The 18671-nt window shown below is 38.6% G+C and overlaps 1 protein-coding gene across 2 annotated transcripts in view; it reads left to right on the top strand.

Annotated features, from left to right (window-relative positions):
* GLS (glutaminase) overlaps window positions 1-14899 on the top strand; it is a 76037-nt gene extending 61138 nt beyond the window's left edge. For both annotated transcript variants that reach the window (XM_060302132.1, XM_060302131.1), the window contains 4 exons: window positions 9146-9207; window positions 10328-10404; window positions 10492-10555; window positions 13320-14899. In XM_060302132.1, coding sequence (XP_060158115.1) covers window positions 9146-9207; window positions 10328-10404; window positions 10492-10555; window positions 13320-13476 — 360 coding nt within the window. In that variant the 3' untranslated portion in view covers window positions 13477-14899. The remainder of the gene's footprint in view (window positions 1-9145; window positions 9208-10327; window positions 10405-10491; window positions 10556-13319) is intronic.
* The last annotated feature ends 3772 nt before the right edge of the window (window positions 14900-18671 follow it).

The raw sequence follows: 18671 nt of genomic DNA, 5'->3' as shown, positions 1-18671 counted from the left end.
GAGTTTTCACAATAGAACTGTGAAATGAACATTAAAGAATGTAGAGTCTTAAGTATGGCTCTCTGGAGACCAATGAAAATGAGGGATTTTTTTTTCCTAAAAGCAATCAGTAAGGATGTATTGTGGTTGGAATAGCTGTAGAGTAGTCATGTACATGTGCCTTGCTTTGTTGTGATAGCAATATTCAGGGCAAAGGAGAGACAGGTCCTTTAACCCTAAACTGAAATAATTCTGTCTCTATTGCTGCCAAAACTTTGTTTTGTTTCTCATCAGAAAGAGAAACCTATCTCTTTCAGGGAACTTGTTTATATTTCCTTATTTTAAATTTATACCACACAAGTATAGCATCTTGTAATTCCAGTGGCCCTGATCCTGATTTTTTTTTAAGTAGTGTGTACAAGCATTTGGTGACCAATTTTTTTTCCTGTCTTCTTACTCTTTGCTTTCAGTTTCTTTGACTCTTTGGATTTTTGTGTACTCGTCTTTTTCGTTAATAATAATCGTAAATAAGCATGACACTTTATCGTGCCAGAAGTGTGGCACCTTGTTTTCTGTCTGAACACGAATGTTAACTGATCTTCATAGAGTTTTATAAATATTTACTTGCATAAGAGAAGAAGAGAACCAGGAAGATAGGGAATATAAATAAAACTTTGATAGTTGTCAGTGCAGTACAAATACACTTAGGTCTGCCACATGGAAAAGGCACTTTTTGTTCTTCAAAGGAATAGCTGCCTTTGCCCTGCTTATTTCTCCTGTTTGCCGCTTGCTTCTTCATTAGAGTGCTGTTTGTCAGCCCACACAAAGATATGTTGTTAGCTACTTTTATACTCGGATATAAAAGGAGGGTTGCTTATGAGCCCATTGGTATCTTTAGACCATTCATTGGCATTTACCAGCAATAATATGAGCCACTGAGATAAGAAGTTTATTTGCTGCCAAGGCTGTAGCAGTCATACTTGCTCTATTCACATTAACCCAAAACTCGTATTTCATTTTTAGAGACTTAAACATAAAGAAGGAAGATACTTTCTTTTTTCCCTTTTTGGTATTGATAGGCTGAATTGAATGATTTGTTTTGTTCCCTTATTTTCTCTTCAACTAAAAAAAGCACCTCAATAGAAAATTAGTATCTCTGATTTCCCTAGAAATTGTTTCTTAGTTGCTATTTTCTGATTTTCTATCACAACATATTTTAGTCTTGGTACCATATTGGTGAGGAAATCTCATCTCGGGTTTTGTTAGGAATCTCTTGGCCCAGTGGATACTGAGTAGAGGTTGAAAGAACACTGACCCTGGCGTCAGACAGACTGCGCCTGAGCCCTCATTCTGCCACGTACCAGCACTGTTACCTTGCTCAAGTTCCTTTGAATAATAACAGGGATTTCAGTCCAGGGAGAGTAGGTGCTATATATTAGCTATTTTGTTGTAAAAAATATATAATCCTAATTATTTTGTCTTCATGGGTTGTTAGATTTCTTTGATATAATTGTGACTTCTTAGTTTAAGAGTAAGTAAATTTATTACAAATTAATGTACTCATTGAGAAATTTTGAAAATGGTAATGCTTAAGAGAGTTTATCACTTAGCTGACGGAGTACAGCTAAGTGCAGTGTTTGGAGCTGCCATTTTGAGGTGGTATTTTGTAAGTGAAATTTCTATACTCTCTTTTTAGAGTAAAATTTACTGTTGGATTTATTCTTCTCTACTAAAATTATAGTATGAGAACCTCCTGCATTTGTGTAGAATTTTGGAAATGTGGTCATGAAATTGCTGAACTGTTATTCCTATAAAGGATTTTCTCTAATCCTCTGATCATGTCAGTTGGATTAGTTTTGTCTATATATAGCAAGAGTCGTCCCTCGGTATCCTTGGAGATTGGTTCCAGGATTCCTCCTTATCCCACCACAGATATTAAAATCCGAGGATGCTTACAGCCAGCCCTCTGTATTCCATATGTGGAACCCACGGGTATGGAAGGCCAACTATATATTAATAATTGGGTCTGAATAAGTCATTGGAAAGCTTAGGAACATGTGGCCTCATACTCAGACTGTCTCATCATAACTTTGTTTTACACATCCATACAAATGTTAAACTCAGCAGTAAGGGAAAGAGAGAATATCTTTGATCACGTACATGTTGTACAGGTTTATATTTCTAACCTTGTTGGCAAGTGGTTAATCTACATTTGCTGGAAATTTAAAGTTTTTCTTTAGCTACACTATACAGGCTTGTATTTTTTAACCTGACCTTAAGAAAAATATTTATAAAAGAAGGCTGAAAATTTATTTTCATTAAAAGGCTATAAAAGGCCAAGTTGGAGGTAAGCATTTAAAACAGAATTGGATCTGGAGTGATGATGGTTTATTTAACAGATGGAGAAGAGTATCCATTCCACAGCAACAGATACTGTAGTGAGCTAGAAATGAGAGAGCAGCTTACGTCAAACTGGACATAGTAGGAACAGAAGGATGGCTTTTCAGTTACCTGCTTTTTTTCGTTAAAGCCTTTCCAAAAGGACGAATTAGTCTCTGTATGAAGACAGAAACTAATGATGAAAAACAAGGGAAACCACAGTTTTGCAGCTGGTAATAGAATTGGAAATAAAATACTTGGAGTAAAGTGTCAAGCCAATGTATCCATCTTCCCTCCCTCCCTCCCTCCCTCCCTGCCTCATCTCTCTCCTCCTCTACCTTCTCCACTCCTGTCCTCCCATATTTCCTTCCTTCCTTCCTTCCAGTATTTTGGCAAAGGATCTTTATGGATTAAAGTTAAATTGCTATTTAGTCTTTTAGTTTACTTCTATCCTTTGGATACAGTCTGAGATCTATTAAGAATTGGAAATGTATCCCAGCTACATTACTAATTCATATGCTATATGACCTTGAGCCAAGACCTTTAACCTTAGTGGTAGTAATAAATATATTTTACAGCAAGCCTGTCAAAGATGTTTAAAAACGGTTATCATTTTTTATGTTGAATTTTTCAAGGTCATTCACTATAAATTACCATAAATACAAAGTACTATGCTTATGTAATTCTAAAAATTCCTACTTGTACAGAATTGGGGTATTTGGGAGGAAGATACAAAAGATACATAAGATACAAAATTCAACTTTTAAACAGGCTCAAAATAAGTAGAATGATAGGATTGGAGAGAGTAATGTCATGTTTTAGACTTGTAAAATTGGTATAATCTATAACTGCTTCTAGCTCTTCTGGGAAAAAAAGTATGATTTTGATATGCCAAGCATGCCAGTGTTAAATGAACTCATATGAACTGTTACATTTTTGTTCCACTGTTGTCATAACTTTGTACAAATAAACTAAGATAAGGTTGTCTGGTTCTGGCAGGTTCCGATAAAGATATTTGATAAGGAAAATCTAGTAGTACTGGAAAATCTGCAAATAAAAGGAGAACTTAACATTTAATTTATAAATTTTTAGTGGCTACCTGCCCAAGTGAAGTTTCTTTTTGCTAGGCAGAGACATACATTAGACCTCAGAGTCCTTGATCTACATGGGGTACTGTTCTGCTGTATAAGCTCTGTTTCTTTGTACTGAGGAATGATTCATCAAAACACAGGCTCCATGCCTCTGGCAGCTACTGTTAGTTAACTCACTGTTTTCTGGACCCTGGCCTTCTTGACAGGTATTTCAAAATTAATATAACTCAAGTATCCATTGGGAAATTAGGAGAATGAGGCTTGATCAGTGGCTAGCACACCTACATCCTTTGCAACAGTTGGCTTGGAGTTGGATGAGTCATCTTATAGGTTGTCCTCTCCTTCAGTTTGGTTTGTCATAGCAGTCATTCTAGAGGGTGTGTCAGTTTGAGGAGTATTTATGGAACTCTTTTAACAGGCCACGAAGTGGACTGTCCCTAAGTGAAATAACACTCCATCTGCTGTCTCAAAACTGTTGAACTGTTCCATTGTCTTTCTTGGCATTCTACTCATAGCTCACTTCTTGATTTATGCAAACCTTAAAAATATAGGTGGCTACTTGCTAAAGAGGCATTCGTAGTTTTAGTTTTAAATGGTGCTTTGTACATGTGCTGCCTCCTAGTGTTTTTCTGTCTTGGAGTGAATGACACATTTTATACTTCTCTGTGAGCTGAAACATGCTTGTGAATAAAGTGTTAGTAGTATACCCTCAAGAAATTGATTGTACCCTAAAATCAGCTTTTCTTGGGTCTCATTAATAAGGAATTTTCTTTTAGAGCTTTGGAAATAGTGAATAATTAAGTGACTAAGTGGTATATACGATATATAATAAAATATCTTCAAACTTGCTTGGTCTAAATACAGAATTTTAAAAAGGGATGTAGTTCATGCATACAGTAACTGAAATAGGTCAAGGATTTATTGCTTAGAAGGATAATATATTTTAAAGAGTAAGAACTATGGGTAGTTAATATATCAATGGTTTGCACATAAGAATTCTGGATTTCTCTTGAGTAGTGGGGGAGATAAGAAACACAAGTAAATATACCATATGTGATAGTGCCGTAGTGAGCAAATGTAATAGAGATGACTTCTGATTTAAGAGATTGGTGTAGGGCTCACAGAGAAGGGATTAAGAATAACACTGCAGTGAGAAATGGGTGGAGAAAAGGTACTTCCAGGAAATAAATAGTATGCACTATGGTTTAGTAGGAGCAGAAGGTATGTAACTGATGACTCCTTTTGGCACATGCTGTCACAAAGCACTATGTGGGTAACTGACAACAGGCTGCGTGGATAGTGAATGCTGGATGGGATGCTTGGAGGAAGGGGCTTTCAAGCTAGCCCTTGCAGGAAGGGAAGGATTTGATTAGGAATCTAGATGTTCCAAAGGAAGGAGCATAGGCACTAAGATAAAAACAAAACAAGGGTAGTGAGAGAGACCAGTTTTTTACTCTGTTGAAGTTGAGGTTTACACTGAAGAATCTTGAATGCAAGGCTAATGAATTTAAATTTTGTCAGGAATGATTTGGGGATTTTTTTTTTTTTTTTTTTGGATACTCCCTTGCTGAGAAACCTTTAGTGGTTACAGCACCGTTTTGAGAAGATGATTAGACGTATGTGGGAAGGTTTTGGAGGGTGGAAGAAGGACTAGAAGCAGAGGCACCAGTTAGGAGGATTGAATAAATGTGGTAATGGTATTTGAAGAAGTAGAAGTCAAGGGAGGTAGAAGAATTAATAATGATTACAATTTAATCCCCAAATGCTGGTAGCAATTTGAATATTTGATGCTTCTGGGGAGAATATTGATTTAGTCAGTCAACACTGGTTAATTGAAATATAATTGACATATAACATTGTGTAAATTTAACTTGTACAGTGTGTTGATTTGAGTCAACCTATATTTAATGAGTACTTATGTGTGGTAGGCACTGTGGTTATAGTGGGGAAGAGAAAAGACAAGGTCTCTGCCCACTTGGACCGTATGTTTAGAAGGGGAGACAAGAAACGTGTGTGTGTGTGTGTGTGCGCGCGCGCGCGCGCGTGTGTGTGTGTATGTAAGTGTATATATGTCAGATAATGATAAGTCCTCTGAAGAGAAAAGCAAGATAAGGGATAAGGAGTGATGAAAAAGAGGGCAATGTTTTAGAGTCAGTGAGCTTACATTTGAGTAGAGACCTGAATGAAGTGAGGCGTGGAGGCTCCCCACTACCTGGGGAAAGAGCATCCCAGGCAGCAGCACAGCAAGTGTAGGCCCTGAGTGCCCCGAGGACCAGCAAGAAGACACACCTGCCTGGAGAGAGCCGCAAGGGGCAGAGCGGTAGGGAATGAGATGCACAGTGTAACCAGGGAACAGAGCATTTAGTGTCGTGAAAGCCATGGTAAGAAGTTTGGATTTTATTCTAGGTTTCACAGAAAGTCACTGGGAGTGCCACAATCTATGTTTTCAAAAGATCCCTGTGGCAGCAGAGTTGAACAAGTGGAACAGTTAGGAGGCAGTCTGCCAGGTGAGATAAGGTGGTGACTCAGAGCCTAGGGTGATAGTGATGGAGGTGGTAAGTGGTGGGATTCCAAATACATTTTGGAAGTGGAGCAAATGCTTTTGAGCTAGATGTGGGTTGTATGAAGTGGAATGCAGGAATACTCCCAGAGTCTATATGGTCGGTTTGCGTGAATTAGAAAAAGCTAGTTCTGCCTCTTGGTGTCAGCAGACCCTCTCAGCACGTTTCTGTGAAGAGGGCTCCCTTCCTCCCATAGACATACCTGGGCGCTGGGCACCAGAGGTAGGTGAGAGGAGCACGGGCTGAGTACGCCTACTTGGCCAAGCATCCTGGTGGGGGGCTCAGTCTGTGCCATCAAATGCAGCAGCCCTGGATCATGACTCAGTTTCTGGCCTCAGCAACTGGATGAATTGTAGTGTCATCCCAGAATGAGGGACTGTGCAAGAGGAGCTAACTTGGGGTGAGGGAAGGTGGTGGAAATCAAATTCTAATTCGAGCAGTGTCAAGTAGGCAGATGGATGTGGACTTTTGGAGGCCAGGCCGTTGGGGCTACAGAGAGGTTTGCTCTCTGTAGTTTGAGTTTGAAGTGACAGCATGACGAGCAAGTGGAGCTGTAGAATTAGGGTTTAGGAATAGAGATTTAGATTAAAGATGTGTATCGGGAAGTCATTCCGCCCAAAGGGATATATGAAACCTTTGAGGGAAATTACGTTGAAAAACAAGAAGTACGGAGACTGCCTTTGGGGTGTTATCAGGCAGTGGAAAGTGGGGAATGATTCTGCAAAGCAGTCAACAGGAGGAAGACCCTGGTAATCAGCATTATGGAAGACAAGGAGTGAGGGCGGGGCATGTTGGAGAGGTCAGAAAGGATCAGGGCTAAGGAAGGCTGCTGAAGCTTTTGAGGGAACTACTGAGAGGTAATAGTGGGTATGAAGGTAATTTGCAGGGAATTAAAAATATAACCTACTTTCAGAAAACATGCACTGAAAGGGGGTAACAATGGGGTTATATATTGGTTTTTCAAAATAGGATGGTTGTGTCCTTATTAAGGCAGAGATGAGGGAACCAGTAAAGGAGGAAAGGAAGAGAGAATAGGTATTCAAAGCCGATGTTTTGCATAATAGAGGAAGGAGAGATGGAAACAATTTATCATCAGTAAAGTTGTGGTTAGGGGTCATATGTTTTGGGGGTCACCACGGGTATTAAAGGTCTGAATAAAGTATAAAAGGGAACCAATAAGAGAAAAAATTGTCAAGCAGTGATGAGAGACCAGTTGGAAATATGGAGAATCATTTGTAATAGCCCATAGTGTTTTTCTGTGGGCCCAAGGGCATAAGGGAATTGAGAATTCCAAATTTATCCAATTTTTAAACGTTAAGGGCACCTGAAACCGTGGTTCATGACCCAGAAGAGTGCATATCAAAATCACCTGGAGACTTTTTTCAAAATATTGTATCCCCTAAAATGTGTCAAATTGAGGTGTGGGAATAGGACGACTAGAAATGGGAGGAGAGATGCTTACATACACTTTTAAAACATTCTGGGTGATTCTGTTAAACTCCCACCCGCATTGAGAAAACTGTTCCTGACTTGGGGTTAGTAGGAAAGTGACAGAGTGCAGGCTGGGCAGGAGTAGTAAAGGGTAGCCCGAAGGGAAGCTAATGGACTGAAAGATTAAGAGTAAGGCTTTTTGGAGTGATCTCAAAAATAACAGTAAGTAGCAGTAAAATTTGGGGGGTGTGCTCAGCTGGTTAAGTTCCTGTACTGCAGAACTTTTCATGTGCATACAAAAGGCTCTGTATCTCCAAGAAGGGGATTTAATATTTTAAGAAAATAGCTGATCACGGAACCCTTTTTTTCATGGCGCCTTTGTGAACTAGTTTCTGCAGAACACATTTTGAAAATGCTGAATTAGGGAAGTCCAGCAATGGTTAGTTCCAGTTCGATTTAAAAGTTCACAGGTTGTGGGAAAGGGAAGCTGTAGTGGAAAGGTAGAATGTCCAGGTTAAGATCTAGATCTTCCAGGGCTGTGGCTTTGTTTGGGGACAGCTGGGTTACTTTCCATCCCTCCAGGTAAACTGTTTTCTACCACTGAGTCCAATATCAGTTGGATCATCAGTATGAATGTTGAAGTTGCAAAGTTTAAGACAAAAGTGGGGATTTACGAAGTATTTACAAACAGTGTATGTTCAATAGTTTGGTTTCTCAAAAACAGGGTTGGATGGTCTTTATGAAAGCCGACCCAAATCCAGTGGCCTTTAGGATAACTAGCCTCTTCCTTAATTAGTGACAAGAAAGTGGATAATATCAAAAGAAGATACACTTTGAATTCTTGGAGCACTCAATGTCAGTGACTTAATATTTTGGGAGTCTATCCACCTTTTGGGCCGAGGCAGTGTCACAGGCTCTGAGAATGCCCCCATTGGTACTGCCTGGCCATTGAACTGAAGACTGCCTTTCCAGTGAAGTATAGTTCACTGAAGTGTAGTAAGTTTGAGATGATTAATACTGAATGTTGTTGCTGAAGATTTCCAAAGAAGCCAGTGATTGGTGAGGACAGGGATTGTTGGCAGGGATTAGACATTTATATAGCATGACTTAGTTTTTAATAATGATGTGATGTGAATTTTATGAGTATACAAGTCAGCTCCCACCACTGAGACATAATAAATGAGAAAGCTTCCAATTTTCAGTTGCCCCAACTATGTGTGTTTCACAGGTCAGAAGTTTCCATTCTTTTGTGCCAGTTGATATCATTCCATTCCTTCCCTCATGTCTCTTTATTGTTGGATTTCCCCTCATAATCGTCTTTTTTTTTTTTTCCCTTCGGTACGTGGGCCTCTCACTGTTGTGGCCTCTCCCATTGCGGAGCACAGGCTCAGCGGCCATGGCCCACGGGCCCAGCCGCTCCGCGGCATGTGGGATCTTCCCATACCGGGGCACGAACCCGTGTCCCCTGCATCAGCAGGCGGACTCTCAACCACTGTGCCACCAGGGAAGCCCCATAATCGTCTATTTAAAAAGAAAAAAACACACATGTGTTCTTTGTGATTACAGCAGTATACTTATGATAAATTTTTGTGTGTGACCCAGCTGAAGTGTTCAGACCACATGGAAGTCACTTACCTGGTGACAGTTGTACATTCTATGTATTTATTTTCCCCTGTGGATACCTCAACTTTCTTTTCTTCACAGGTAAAGTCGGTGATAAACCTTTTGTTTGCTGCGTATACTGGAGATGTATCTGCACTTCGAAGGTATGTTAACAGGGTGGGTGAGCATATGGCTTACAGATGTTTATGAAGTTGCTTCTGGGCAAAGGGCCACTTTAAAGCTAAATAAAGTCTCACTTCCATTTCCCTCTAATAAAAATGATCCAAAGTTATATTAAGTTCCCACTTCCAGTGCCTTAGTCTCGCTGTACAGTCTTTCCTTTTCAACCTCCTATAAAAGCCCAGTCCTCTGTTTTCCCAAGTGGTAACTGTTTAATTAATCTGGCTAATTGGTATTAGTGTTTTACTGGAATTGGACAATGACTTTTCAATCCCCATCTACCCACCACTCTCCATCTTTGGAGGTGAGGGGGGTGGGCAAATAGGCGTATTTGGTGTTCTGCAGATCCCCAGTGTTGGAAAGGTCATATAGGACTGTATACTTAACATAAGGTCTCTTGTAGAGAGTTGCAGCTGAACTTTAAGGTGGAAAAATGTCTATGCTTAATTTCCACCTTCATTTTAAAGTGTGATTAGTACTTGCATCAGCAGTATTGTATTATAAACTTTAAAGCTGCTAAGAGACTAGATCTTAATTATTCTCACAAAAAAGAAATGAAAATTATGCCCCATGAATATTTGCCAACACTACAGTGGTAATCGTCTTGCAATACATAAATGTATCAAATCAACATGTTGTATACCTTAAACTCACATACCTTTATTTCAATAAAAATGTGCACTTTATTTTTTTAATTTTAAAGTCTGATTAGTACTTGTAGACTGTAAAATGTTAAAGAATGGGAGCCTTAGTGAAAACATTTAACTTTAGTATAGTTGTTAGTTTCTTGCCCTTCCGAGGCACAAATTTAGGGTATCGTTGTGCCACCATTCTTGAGTTTCGGACAATAATGTAATGAAGCTTAATTCTGTGAGAGATGGTGAACATTTCCTCTTACCCAAAAAGAGCAAAGCTAAGGAAGAACGGTGAAGTGGCATTTACTCAAGGTGTCTGTGTACTGGTTGAACAGGGTGTCCCATTAGTGAGCCTGGTGAAGGATGACACCTTTCTCACAGGACCTTAGACTGAACTGATGGAGGAAATGTTACAAAAGTGAATTAAATTTTTTATATGATGAATAGCTATACTTAACAAATTTTTCAGATTTGCTTTGTCAGCCATGGACATGGAACAGCGAGACTACGATTCTAGAACAGCACTCCATGTAGCTGCTGCAGAGGGTAATATATGAACCACTCATTTATTTATTTTTTTTCAGACTTAATTTCTACTTAATACTAAAACCTGCTTGTTTGTTTTCGATGTAGGTCATGTTGAAGTTGTTAAATTTTTGCTGGAAGCCTGCAAAGTAAATCCTTTCCCCAAGGACAGGTGAGCCGTTAAGTTACTTTCTAACATATAATTGGCAAGCCAGTGTTTTATCATACAGGGCTCTAATAGTTAGATGGTGGTATATTTAAATCCACTGTGTATATGTTGGAGTCATTATTGAACTTGCTATGGAGCCTTATAAAGGCAACCAACAAAACCTTGTTTCTGTTCAGTAGATCGTTCTCTCTCCTATATCCTCTTCCTTACCTAAGGAAGTTCTCTTAGAATTTTCTTGGTTAGTCTGTCAGTCATTGTATTGTATGAAGAAAACAATTCCTGTTGTCTGGAAAGATAAAATAGGAATTTTATCCTCATGGGCCTTTTGACTACACAGGGTAGACAAGATAAACATTTGCAGGGGCATATGAAATAAGTGTAAGGAGATTACTGTTACAGACCTCTAAAATGGATACATTGGAGTTTGTTGAAATTCCTGGATTTGGTTGGAGTCAGTTTTAGAAAGCTTCATGGAAGTTGAATTTTAACCAGTGCTTCGGGGAAGAGATGAGATTTGAGGGCACAGAAGGAAGAGAAGGGCACTCCAGACAGAGTGGGAGAAATATGCCTGGAATATGTTCTGCTCCTCTCCTCTCCCTTCTGGTCCACATGGAAAATTGACATTCATCCTGCGGTAAAATACTGTTCACAAAGTGGATAGCCAAGGGAGGGGTAAGAGTGCAGCTTACATATATGCATATGCTTAAAGTAAAGCCTGTACTAATATACTGGCATGTTATATAACTGGAGTTACATAACTGGATGAGTCAGTGAGTAATGAGAATAAAGGTTTAGAAGAATGGAAAAAAAATATTTGGTGGGAGAGGTTTGATACTTATGATTAGGAGTTTGGGTATTTGAGGACAATTTGAAGTAAGTTTGGAGCAAGTTGATTATTCTCTAGCTATTAGATCTTTCTGTTTTAGTAAGGTTTTACTATTTTTTAAATTAGTGGTTTGGGTTTTATTAGCTCAGCTTGCAAGATATGCAGAAAAGTTACGGCATCAGTGTCTGAAAACTGTTAGCAATTTTGTAAGTACGGTAACACTTTGATTACCTAAAATCATGATCTTTATTGGCAATATTCTAAAACCTCATGTTAGGGTGATAATTCTCCCTTTTATCCTCAAATGTAATGCCCATACCAGCTCTTTCTAGAGCAAGAAACTGAAGAGAGTGTTTTCCCCTGCCCCTAGTATTTATAATCCCAAGTAAAACGCTATTTACAGGCTGGAAATATTTACTGTGCTTTGCATGTTGAAGGATCAAAATGTTTTGTTGTGGTTTTTGCCTTACATTGGCCCCTAGGAATGTGAAAGCAGAAACACCCATCTGAGAGGCAAAAGTTAGCTCAGTAACTAACTTGGTAACTGAGTATTCATGATTTGAGAATGTAAGCTAGACCAACACGCCTTCTTTCTCTATTTCATAGAATCGGTGTCACCTCAAATTGTAAAATAGGCTTGAGCAGATTTAGTGTGTACTTTAGAGCTGATACTTTGCATTACTTCACGGAAAAGAAGCATTGGGAAAAAAAAGACAACTTGCAGTTAACATTCAGTTTTTCCAGAAAGACAGATAATTATATGCTGTAGATGATTGAAAAGTCACCCCACCTCCCGGTTTCAGGCCACTGACTCCCTAACTTAACGAAGGCCAATGTAGAAGTAAAAGGCAACTTAATTCAGCAGTTTTTTGAGAAGCACAGAGATACACATAAAATGTTACTTACCTGATTTTAAAAATTAAGAACAGGTTACCAAACTTTATTCAAAAATATTTTTTAAATGAGATTGTTTTAAAAACCTTTGAGTTCCATATTGGGGCCCCACTGAGAAGGTAAAAGGTTAAGAACAAAGAAAGAAGGAAAACCAGAAGCTGGTGAGAGTGGCATGTGAAAAAGTGGAGTCAGAGAGCCTGGTAGCCATGGAGAAGTTAAGTGACATAGAGAGTGGATGAGAAGAGAAGCTTAATAGTTTGTGAAGTACTAGGGAGCTCATTATCATGCTCTGTCATTTACTTGGGTTGTGCTTTACAGTGCTGGCTCCTCTTTCAAAAGGCTAATTAGCTGATTAACCACTGCTGGCAACTCTTCCTTTCTTCTTATCTCCAGTCTTCATCTAGATGACTAAAGAGCACAGCTCAGAAACACACTTCCCAGGGAAAGGGTAGTTGTTCTTCTGGTTGTGCAGTGGTCCAGTTGAGCCCCTGGAGTCCCATCCTTACCACAGATGAAGAAAATGTCAGTTCCTCTGAGGCCAGTCTTGCTCCTCCAAAGTGTATTTGAGCCCTAATAAGATCGTGGTTATTACCAGACTTCTGAGATTTACTGTGATTTTTACATTGACAGGAACACACATTTTCTACCAAAGGCTAGGGTGATAGATGCTATAGAGCTGATTTTTCTTTGAACATTCTATTTAAAGAATGATCCTTGGGGCTTTCCATGAAGTTAAAGTTTAGAAATACTAGAGTCTGTCTTATCTGTTAACACTAGAACTTCCCATTCATAAGCACTTAGATAATGTGAACAAGACCCTTTTGCAGAAGGTAGTTTTCTCTTCCTCCCCATATCCCAAGTTGTCTCCAAGACCACTTTTTGGATTATAAATCCCTTTCTGCATTTCTTCAATATTACTTGTACTATTGCGTAAACAGCTAAATTTGAATGGCCCTTTAACTGGCATTTAAAATCTAAGAATGCTGGATTATCATCTTTGTACAGAAATTATCTAATGACCCAGTCCATGCTGTGCTACTTGTTTAGGTGGAATAACACTCCCATGGATGAAGCGCTGCACTTTGGACACCATGATGTATTTAAAATCCTGCAGGAATACCAAGTCCAGTACACGCCTCAAGGAGATTCCGACAATGGAAAGGAGAACCAAACCGTCCATAAGAATCTGGATGGATTGTTATAATGGTCTTAAGCCCAAGATTTAAATCACTTACCTATTTAATTGTGGAAAATGATTATGAAGAACATGTGTATTTCTATCTGGTAGTGATGTATATTTTACAACATTTGTCATTTCAGTGTTACTGGAGTTTTCTTCATTGTGCACACAGGACAAATCTGATCTCTTTGGGAAAAAATAGAAATAAAACAATCTCCCTCCATAATGTGAGCAATATTTACCTCGCGCATTGTATAATTTGATGTAAAAGAAACAGTTACCAATGCTAGCTTAACTGTGTAGTCTTCGTGATTCATTTTTGTGTATTTTGTGACTTTTCAATTTATGGTGATGATCTGCTGATATGCATTTATAAATTAAACTCTGTTGTACAGTCTGTCCAAATGGGTCAAGGCTGCCTTTAGAAGCAAAACTGTGTGATTTTCATGACTTCAAATATGTATTTAGTTTGAGTGTTTGAACAGTTATATGCACTTATGGTTATGTGTTTGAAATACCGCCTGTCACCCTAGGTTCATGATGTGACTCTTTAAAAATTATAATAGTTAATAACTATTAGTAGGACAGACCAATTCTGACTAGATTTTATCAGGGAATCTGTTTAAGATATGTTTGGTGATCAAAACAATGTGTGAATGTAGTTAAAATAATTTTTGAAATAATTTCCTTTTTCTATATCCCCTTAGACCAGCCTCTCTTCCCAGATGTTTAGCTATTTGCCTCTTTCCTTTAGCTGGGAAAGTGGGTGCTGGCATACTATGCAGTTTTCATGTTTTCCACAATAAATCAGAAAACGCCTCATGGACCTGGCATCCGAGCTGTGACTCTGCCATTTGTCTATAGGAGATGAACCAGAGACAAATTACTAAGCTAAGTACAAATTAGTCAAATTTATCGGCCAATAAAAGGAAGGGATGTGCTACTTCAGCTCTTTAAGAAGATATTTTTTAGCTTTCAGGATCAAGATAAATTCAGAAGTGCTCTAAGCTACCAAAGTTATTATGAAGGTATGGGAACGGCTACAAATAACATTTGTTTTTAAACCTGTCATTAAGAGTCTGCATCAAGATGTTTGTTCTATTTGGGGGATCACTAGATCACTCCAGTTTTCTCCTGATTTTCTACCATGTATTTTTTGTGGACTTTAGAGTTAATAATAAGAAAAGGCCATTTCATTTTAAATCGAGACCCATCGTTTGTCTTGCAGAGGAACTGCACACATACGTTATCCTGTCATACTCAGAGGTAAAAGGGTATGTTAATAAGGACTTCTGATATTAAGCACACACACAGGCGCGCGCACACACACACACGCACACACACAATTGGACTTCTTTGAAGCTGTGGTTAATGAAATGTGCAGAACCCTCAACTACATGAATGCTGGTTGTTTTATTAATATAGCAAATTCCTTTTTTTTTTTTTTCCTTTTCTATCAGCACACACTCTGCTTCCAAGCTTTATCGTGCCTAATGGCTCCTTTCCCACTCCAGCAGCCTCCAAGTGTTTTGATTATTGCTTCCAGTCTAAATCAGTGACTTCAGCCATTGCCCCCTTATTAACCTAGACGTGTTCTTTTGGTGGAACACGGCCGGTGTTCCTTAACTGAGCTGCATCAGGCATGAAGCCATTCTCGTGTGTGTGCTTCTGTGGGGAGTATGGTGGGTGGGTGTCCAGCCCTGCTGCTGTGTTCCTGCCTCATGGATCTACCAAGACATGCAGACAGGTGGTATATGTAAAACGCTGCAGAGGAACAGCATTATTCCCAAAGATATTATGGGGTAGACACTCTTTAATAGAAATCAACTGAAATAACTGCTCCAACAGCAGCTTGTTCTGTGTGATTTAAATGAAACATTAAGATGGTTCAATTACACAGCTTAAAGATTACCAATGATTCTGAGGCTTTTCTCTAATAAAAAGAGGTTCTAACTATTATTTGGGAACAAAGAGTTTTCATCTTTTCTCAGATCGTAACTATTTTGTGAAATCTTTGTGGTTTAGTTAAATGTGCCCTTATTTACCCATGAGGTTATTTATGACTGTACACTGGTTCCTGTTCTGGCTGTTTGCTGTTGGCTGGTGATAATAATGAGTACATTTGATTTCAATGCTTTTAACTGTGCTGTTAACTGCTGCCATCAGTATACTCCAAAGATCTCTGTTTGGGCTTTAGGATCATATGTGCTTTTTCTGTACCACAGAGCTCTATATGGTGGTGTTTATTTAAAGCTTTGTATACACTGTTGTTTTTGCTGATCTCAGTTCTAATTATCACCTCATCTTTGAGTGTAATGTGCTGTACCCCACTGCTGCCCCACACTGCCCTTTAGCTGCAGAGCTGGATTAGCTATCAACCGTTCAATGCTGTTACCTGCTTGGCAGGGACTGAATGACCTGATGTTGGATTTAGATTCTTCCTGGGGATTGTACAGCTATGAATGTATTTGCTTCCAGAACCTCCCAAAGTGAATCTAATCTTAAAACTGTAAGTTGTAAGTATTCTGAAATTGGAAAATATTTATTTTAAATGAAATTAGGTAGTGTTGCTTTTTACAGCTTAATAAATACATGTATCAAAAAGAACTGAAAATGAATTTTTTTAAACGTTTCCTCACATCACTGGGTTGGGAACTCCACTGAACACAGGAACTATGTCGAGGCATTTTTAATGCCTTCTGTGGACCAGGTACTATGCACGGTGTCCAGTGGGGTTACCTCAATGACTAAGATGAAAATTCTGAAAGCAGTTCATCCCTGAAGGTGAGAAGACAGGCAGGCATGTGTCTAGTCCTCTTAGAAGCTAACACTATCCTTTTACAGTTAGGAGGTGCTCAGTAAATATTTGCTGCATTGAATCTTGCACTAGGAGGGTTCTAACCTCCTTCAATGAGAAGAGAAGGTATTTCACAAAAGTCTTGACATCTGTTTGTGGAGCTGCCACACTGGGGTCTGCATACAACAAGCTGGTAATGGCAGCTCCCACCTGGTCCATGGGTGTGTGAAATGGCATTCACTCCCAATGCCAGAAACCTCTGGTTTAGGGTTAGCATACGGTTTTCTAACCACAGAGAAGGTACATGAACACCACGTATACCATGGCTGTCCATTTTCAACGAAGTTGTTTGTCACAAAGTAATTTGCTTTGCTATAGCAGTCAAACGTGTTTATTTGTCTGTATTACTGACATTTTAGAACTGGAAGAGATATCCAAAATCTCTCATCTAATCTTCTCACCCTTTCGTAGATGAATGCCATTACTTTGAAATTGTGTAGATTTCTGTATACCCTTTAAACCCTTTAAATTATTTGTAGCTTTTGGCCATGTTTGCTTCACGAAAGCTTTCTTAAGTTTTAATAGGTAAGATGTTCGTACCAGAACATACGATCCAGTATCTCAGAACATCTTAAGTTCCACCAAAGCAGAGATCTTTGTCTGTTTTAGTTTACCGACTTCGTTTCCCAACCATCTAGAATAGTGCCTGGCTCATGGCAGGTGCTCTCTATATATCTGGTGAACTAATACATGAATGAATCTTAACTAACCAAAGAAGCCACTTGAGTTAAGGACCCCTTACTCTGGGCACAGCATCCCAGTTCAAAAAGTAGGTACCAGAGCTTTCAAAACAACTTCTAGTTTTTTCCTGGGGTAATCAGATGTGAAAGGAGTGCTTTGTTCAATTAAGACTTAATATCCCATTTCAGCTTACAGGCAACAAATAGACTTCCATCATTGAATGCTGACTAAATAGCAAAATCTATTTATTGCCATCTCAGAAGACACTTTCCTGAAAAGGGAGAAATTTGTCCTGAGTGGTGCATAAAAGTCCTAGGCTTATAAAACCCCATACCAGAAATACTCTTAAAACACACAAACATCCCTTAGCCAGAATCTATTTAGTGACTTCTTACAATGATCAATTATATAGAAATACAAACATACCGGCTAGGCAGGGCGTTATCTACTTCACTCCCTGGAGAAATACAACTCTTCATGTTCGTTATGAAGAAACTTTATATTTCCTAGATGTAAATACTGTAGATAGGGAGGTGAGAACAGTCATATTTGCTATGAGGCCAGAATTCAAGCTTATACCACTATTCCCTGATAGCTCATCGAACAACAGTTGCATTTAACCTGCCAGACTTACATCTAACTTGCCAATTCTTTTATTTTACTATTTTTTTCCAGCACACAATGCCTTTTACTTTGAGAAGGGCGCAGCTTTCTAGCTTATAACACTTTTGGAGAAAAGAATGGCAGCTTTTTGTGTGGGTGTAGTAACTTCTCAGAAAGTAAAACCTCACCTCATCAAGGAGGTGTGGAGTTTAGATGCTGCTATGGACACCATACAGAGTCCCATTTTACATGTATTTTAAAATTAAAAACTTGCATTATAGCAGTACTGAAATTCACTTTAAAATAAATGCCAAATTATTTCTGCATTTGGAGGCAGCTCTGGTGGTCACCAAGACCAAAGGACTTTCGTTTGTTTGCTATTTATGGTACTCATTATAGCTTGTTTCAATAATGTTTCCTCTGATTTCTTCCACCAACCTATCTTAATCTCGGTAAGAAAGGGTAACACTTAGGAAAACGGTATTAATCATGTTTAAAAATAAGGACTGATATATTTTTATGCTTAATCATAAGAAAAGATAAGAAAAACATCGAACCTACACATAATGCCAGTAACTTTTTAAATCTTTATACAAAATATCTGTAAGAGACTAACTTTATAATTTTAATACTTTTTAAAAGTAAACAAAGTCTCTTGACTGGTGCAGTAAAATGAAACTATGCCAAAGCATTCTTAGAGGGCAAAAATATACCAAATAGTTAAATATTAGCAATTAGGAACAATTTAACTGTCATCTTTGTTCCTTCATCATTTCAATTTAAAAAGTCAACGCAAACCCAGTCAGGTTGATGTCAATCATCTTATGTAAAATCTGAGAGGAGGCCTTGATTTGTGTTTAATACCAAGGAAAGTACCATGTGCATATTATATTTAATGCAGTACCTATACTTTAGCTTTAATTTTGAGATAGACTTCAAGGAAACTTTATTCCCACCAGAAAAATACAGTATTTACCTAACAGTATGATTGTGGTGGTGACAGTAGAAAAATAAGATGCACCTGCAGACAGCAGTTTGTGAATGTTATCTAGAAGAACCCTGTCAAACCCACTCCCTA

Source organism: Globicephala melas, chromosome 7 (genome assembly GCF_963455315.2).
Source record: "Globicephala melas chromosome 7, mGloMel1.2, whole genome shotgun sequence".
NCBI classification, from domain to species: domain Eukaryota; kingdom Metazoa; phylum Chordata; class Mammalia; order Artiodactyla; family Delphinidae; genus Globicephala; species Globicephala melas.
This window is presented reverse-complemented; position numbering and strand designations above follow the sequence as displayed.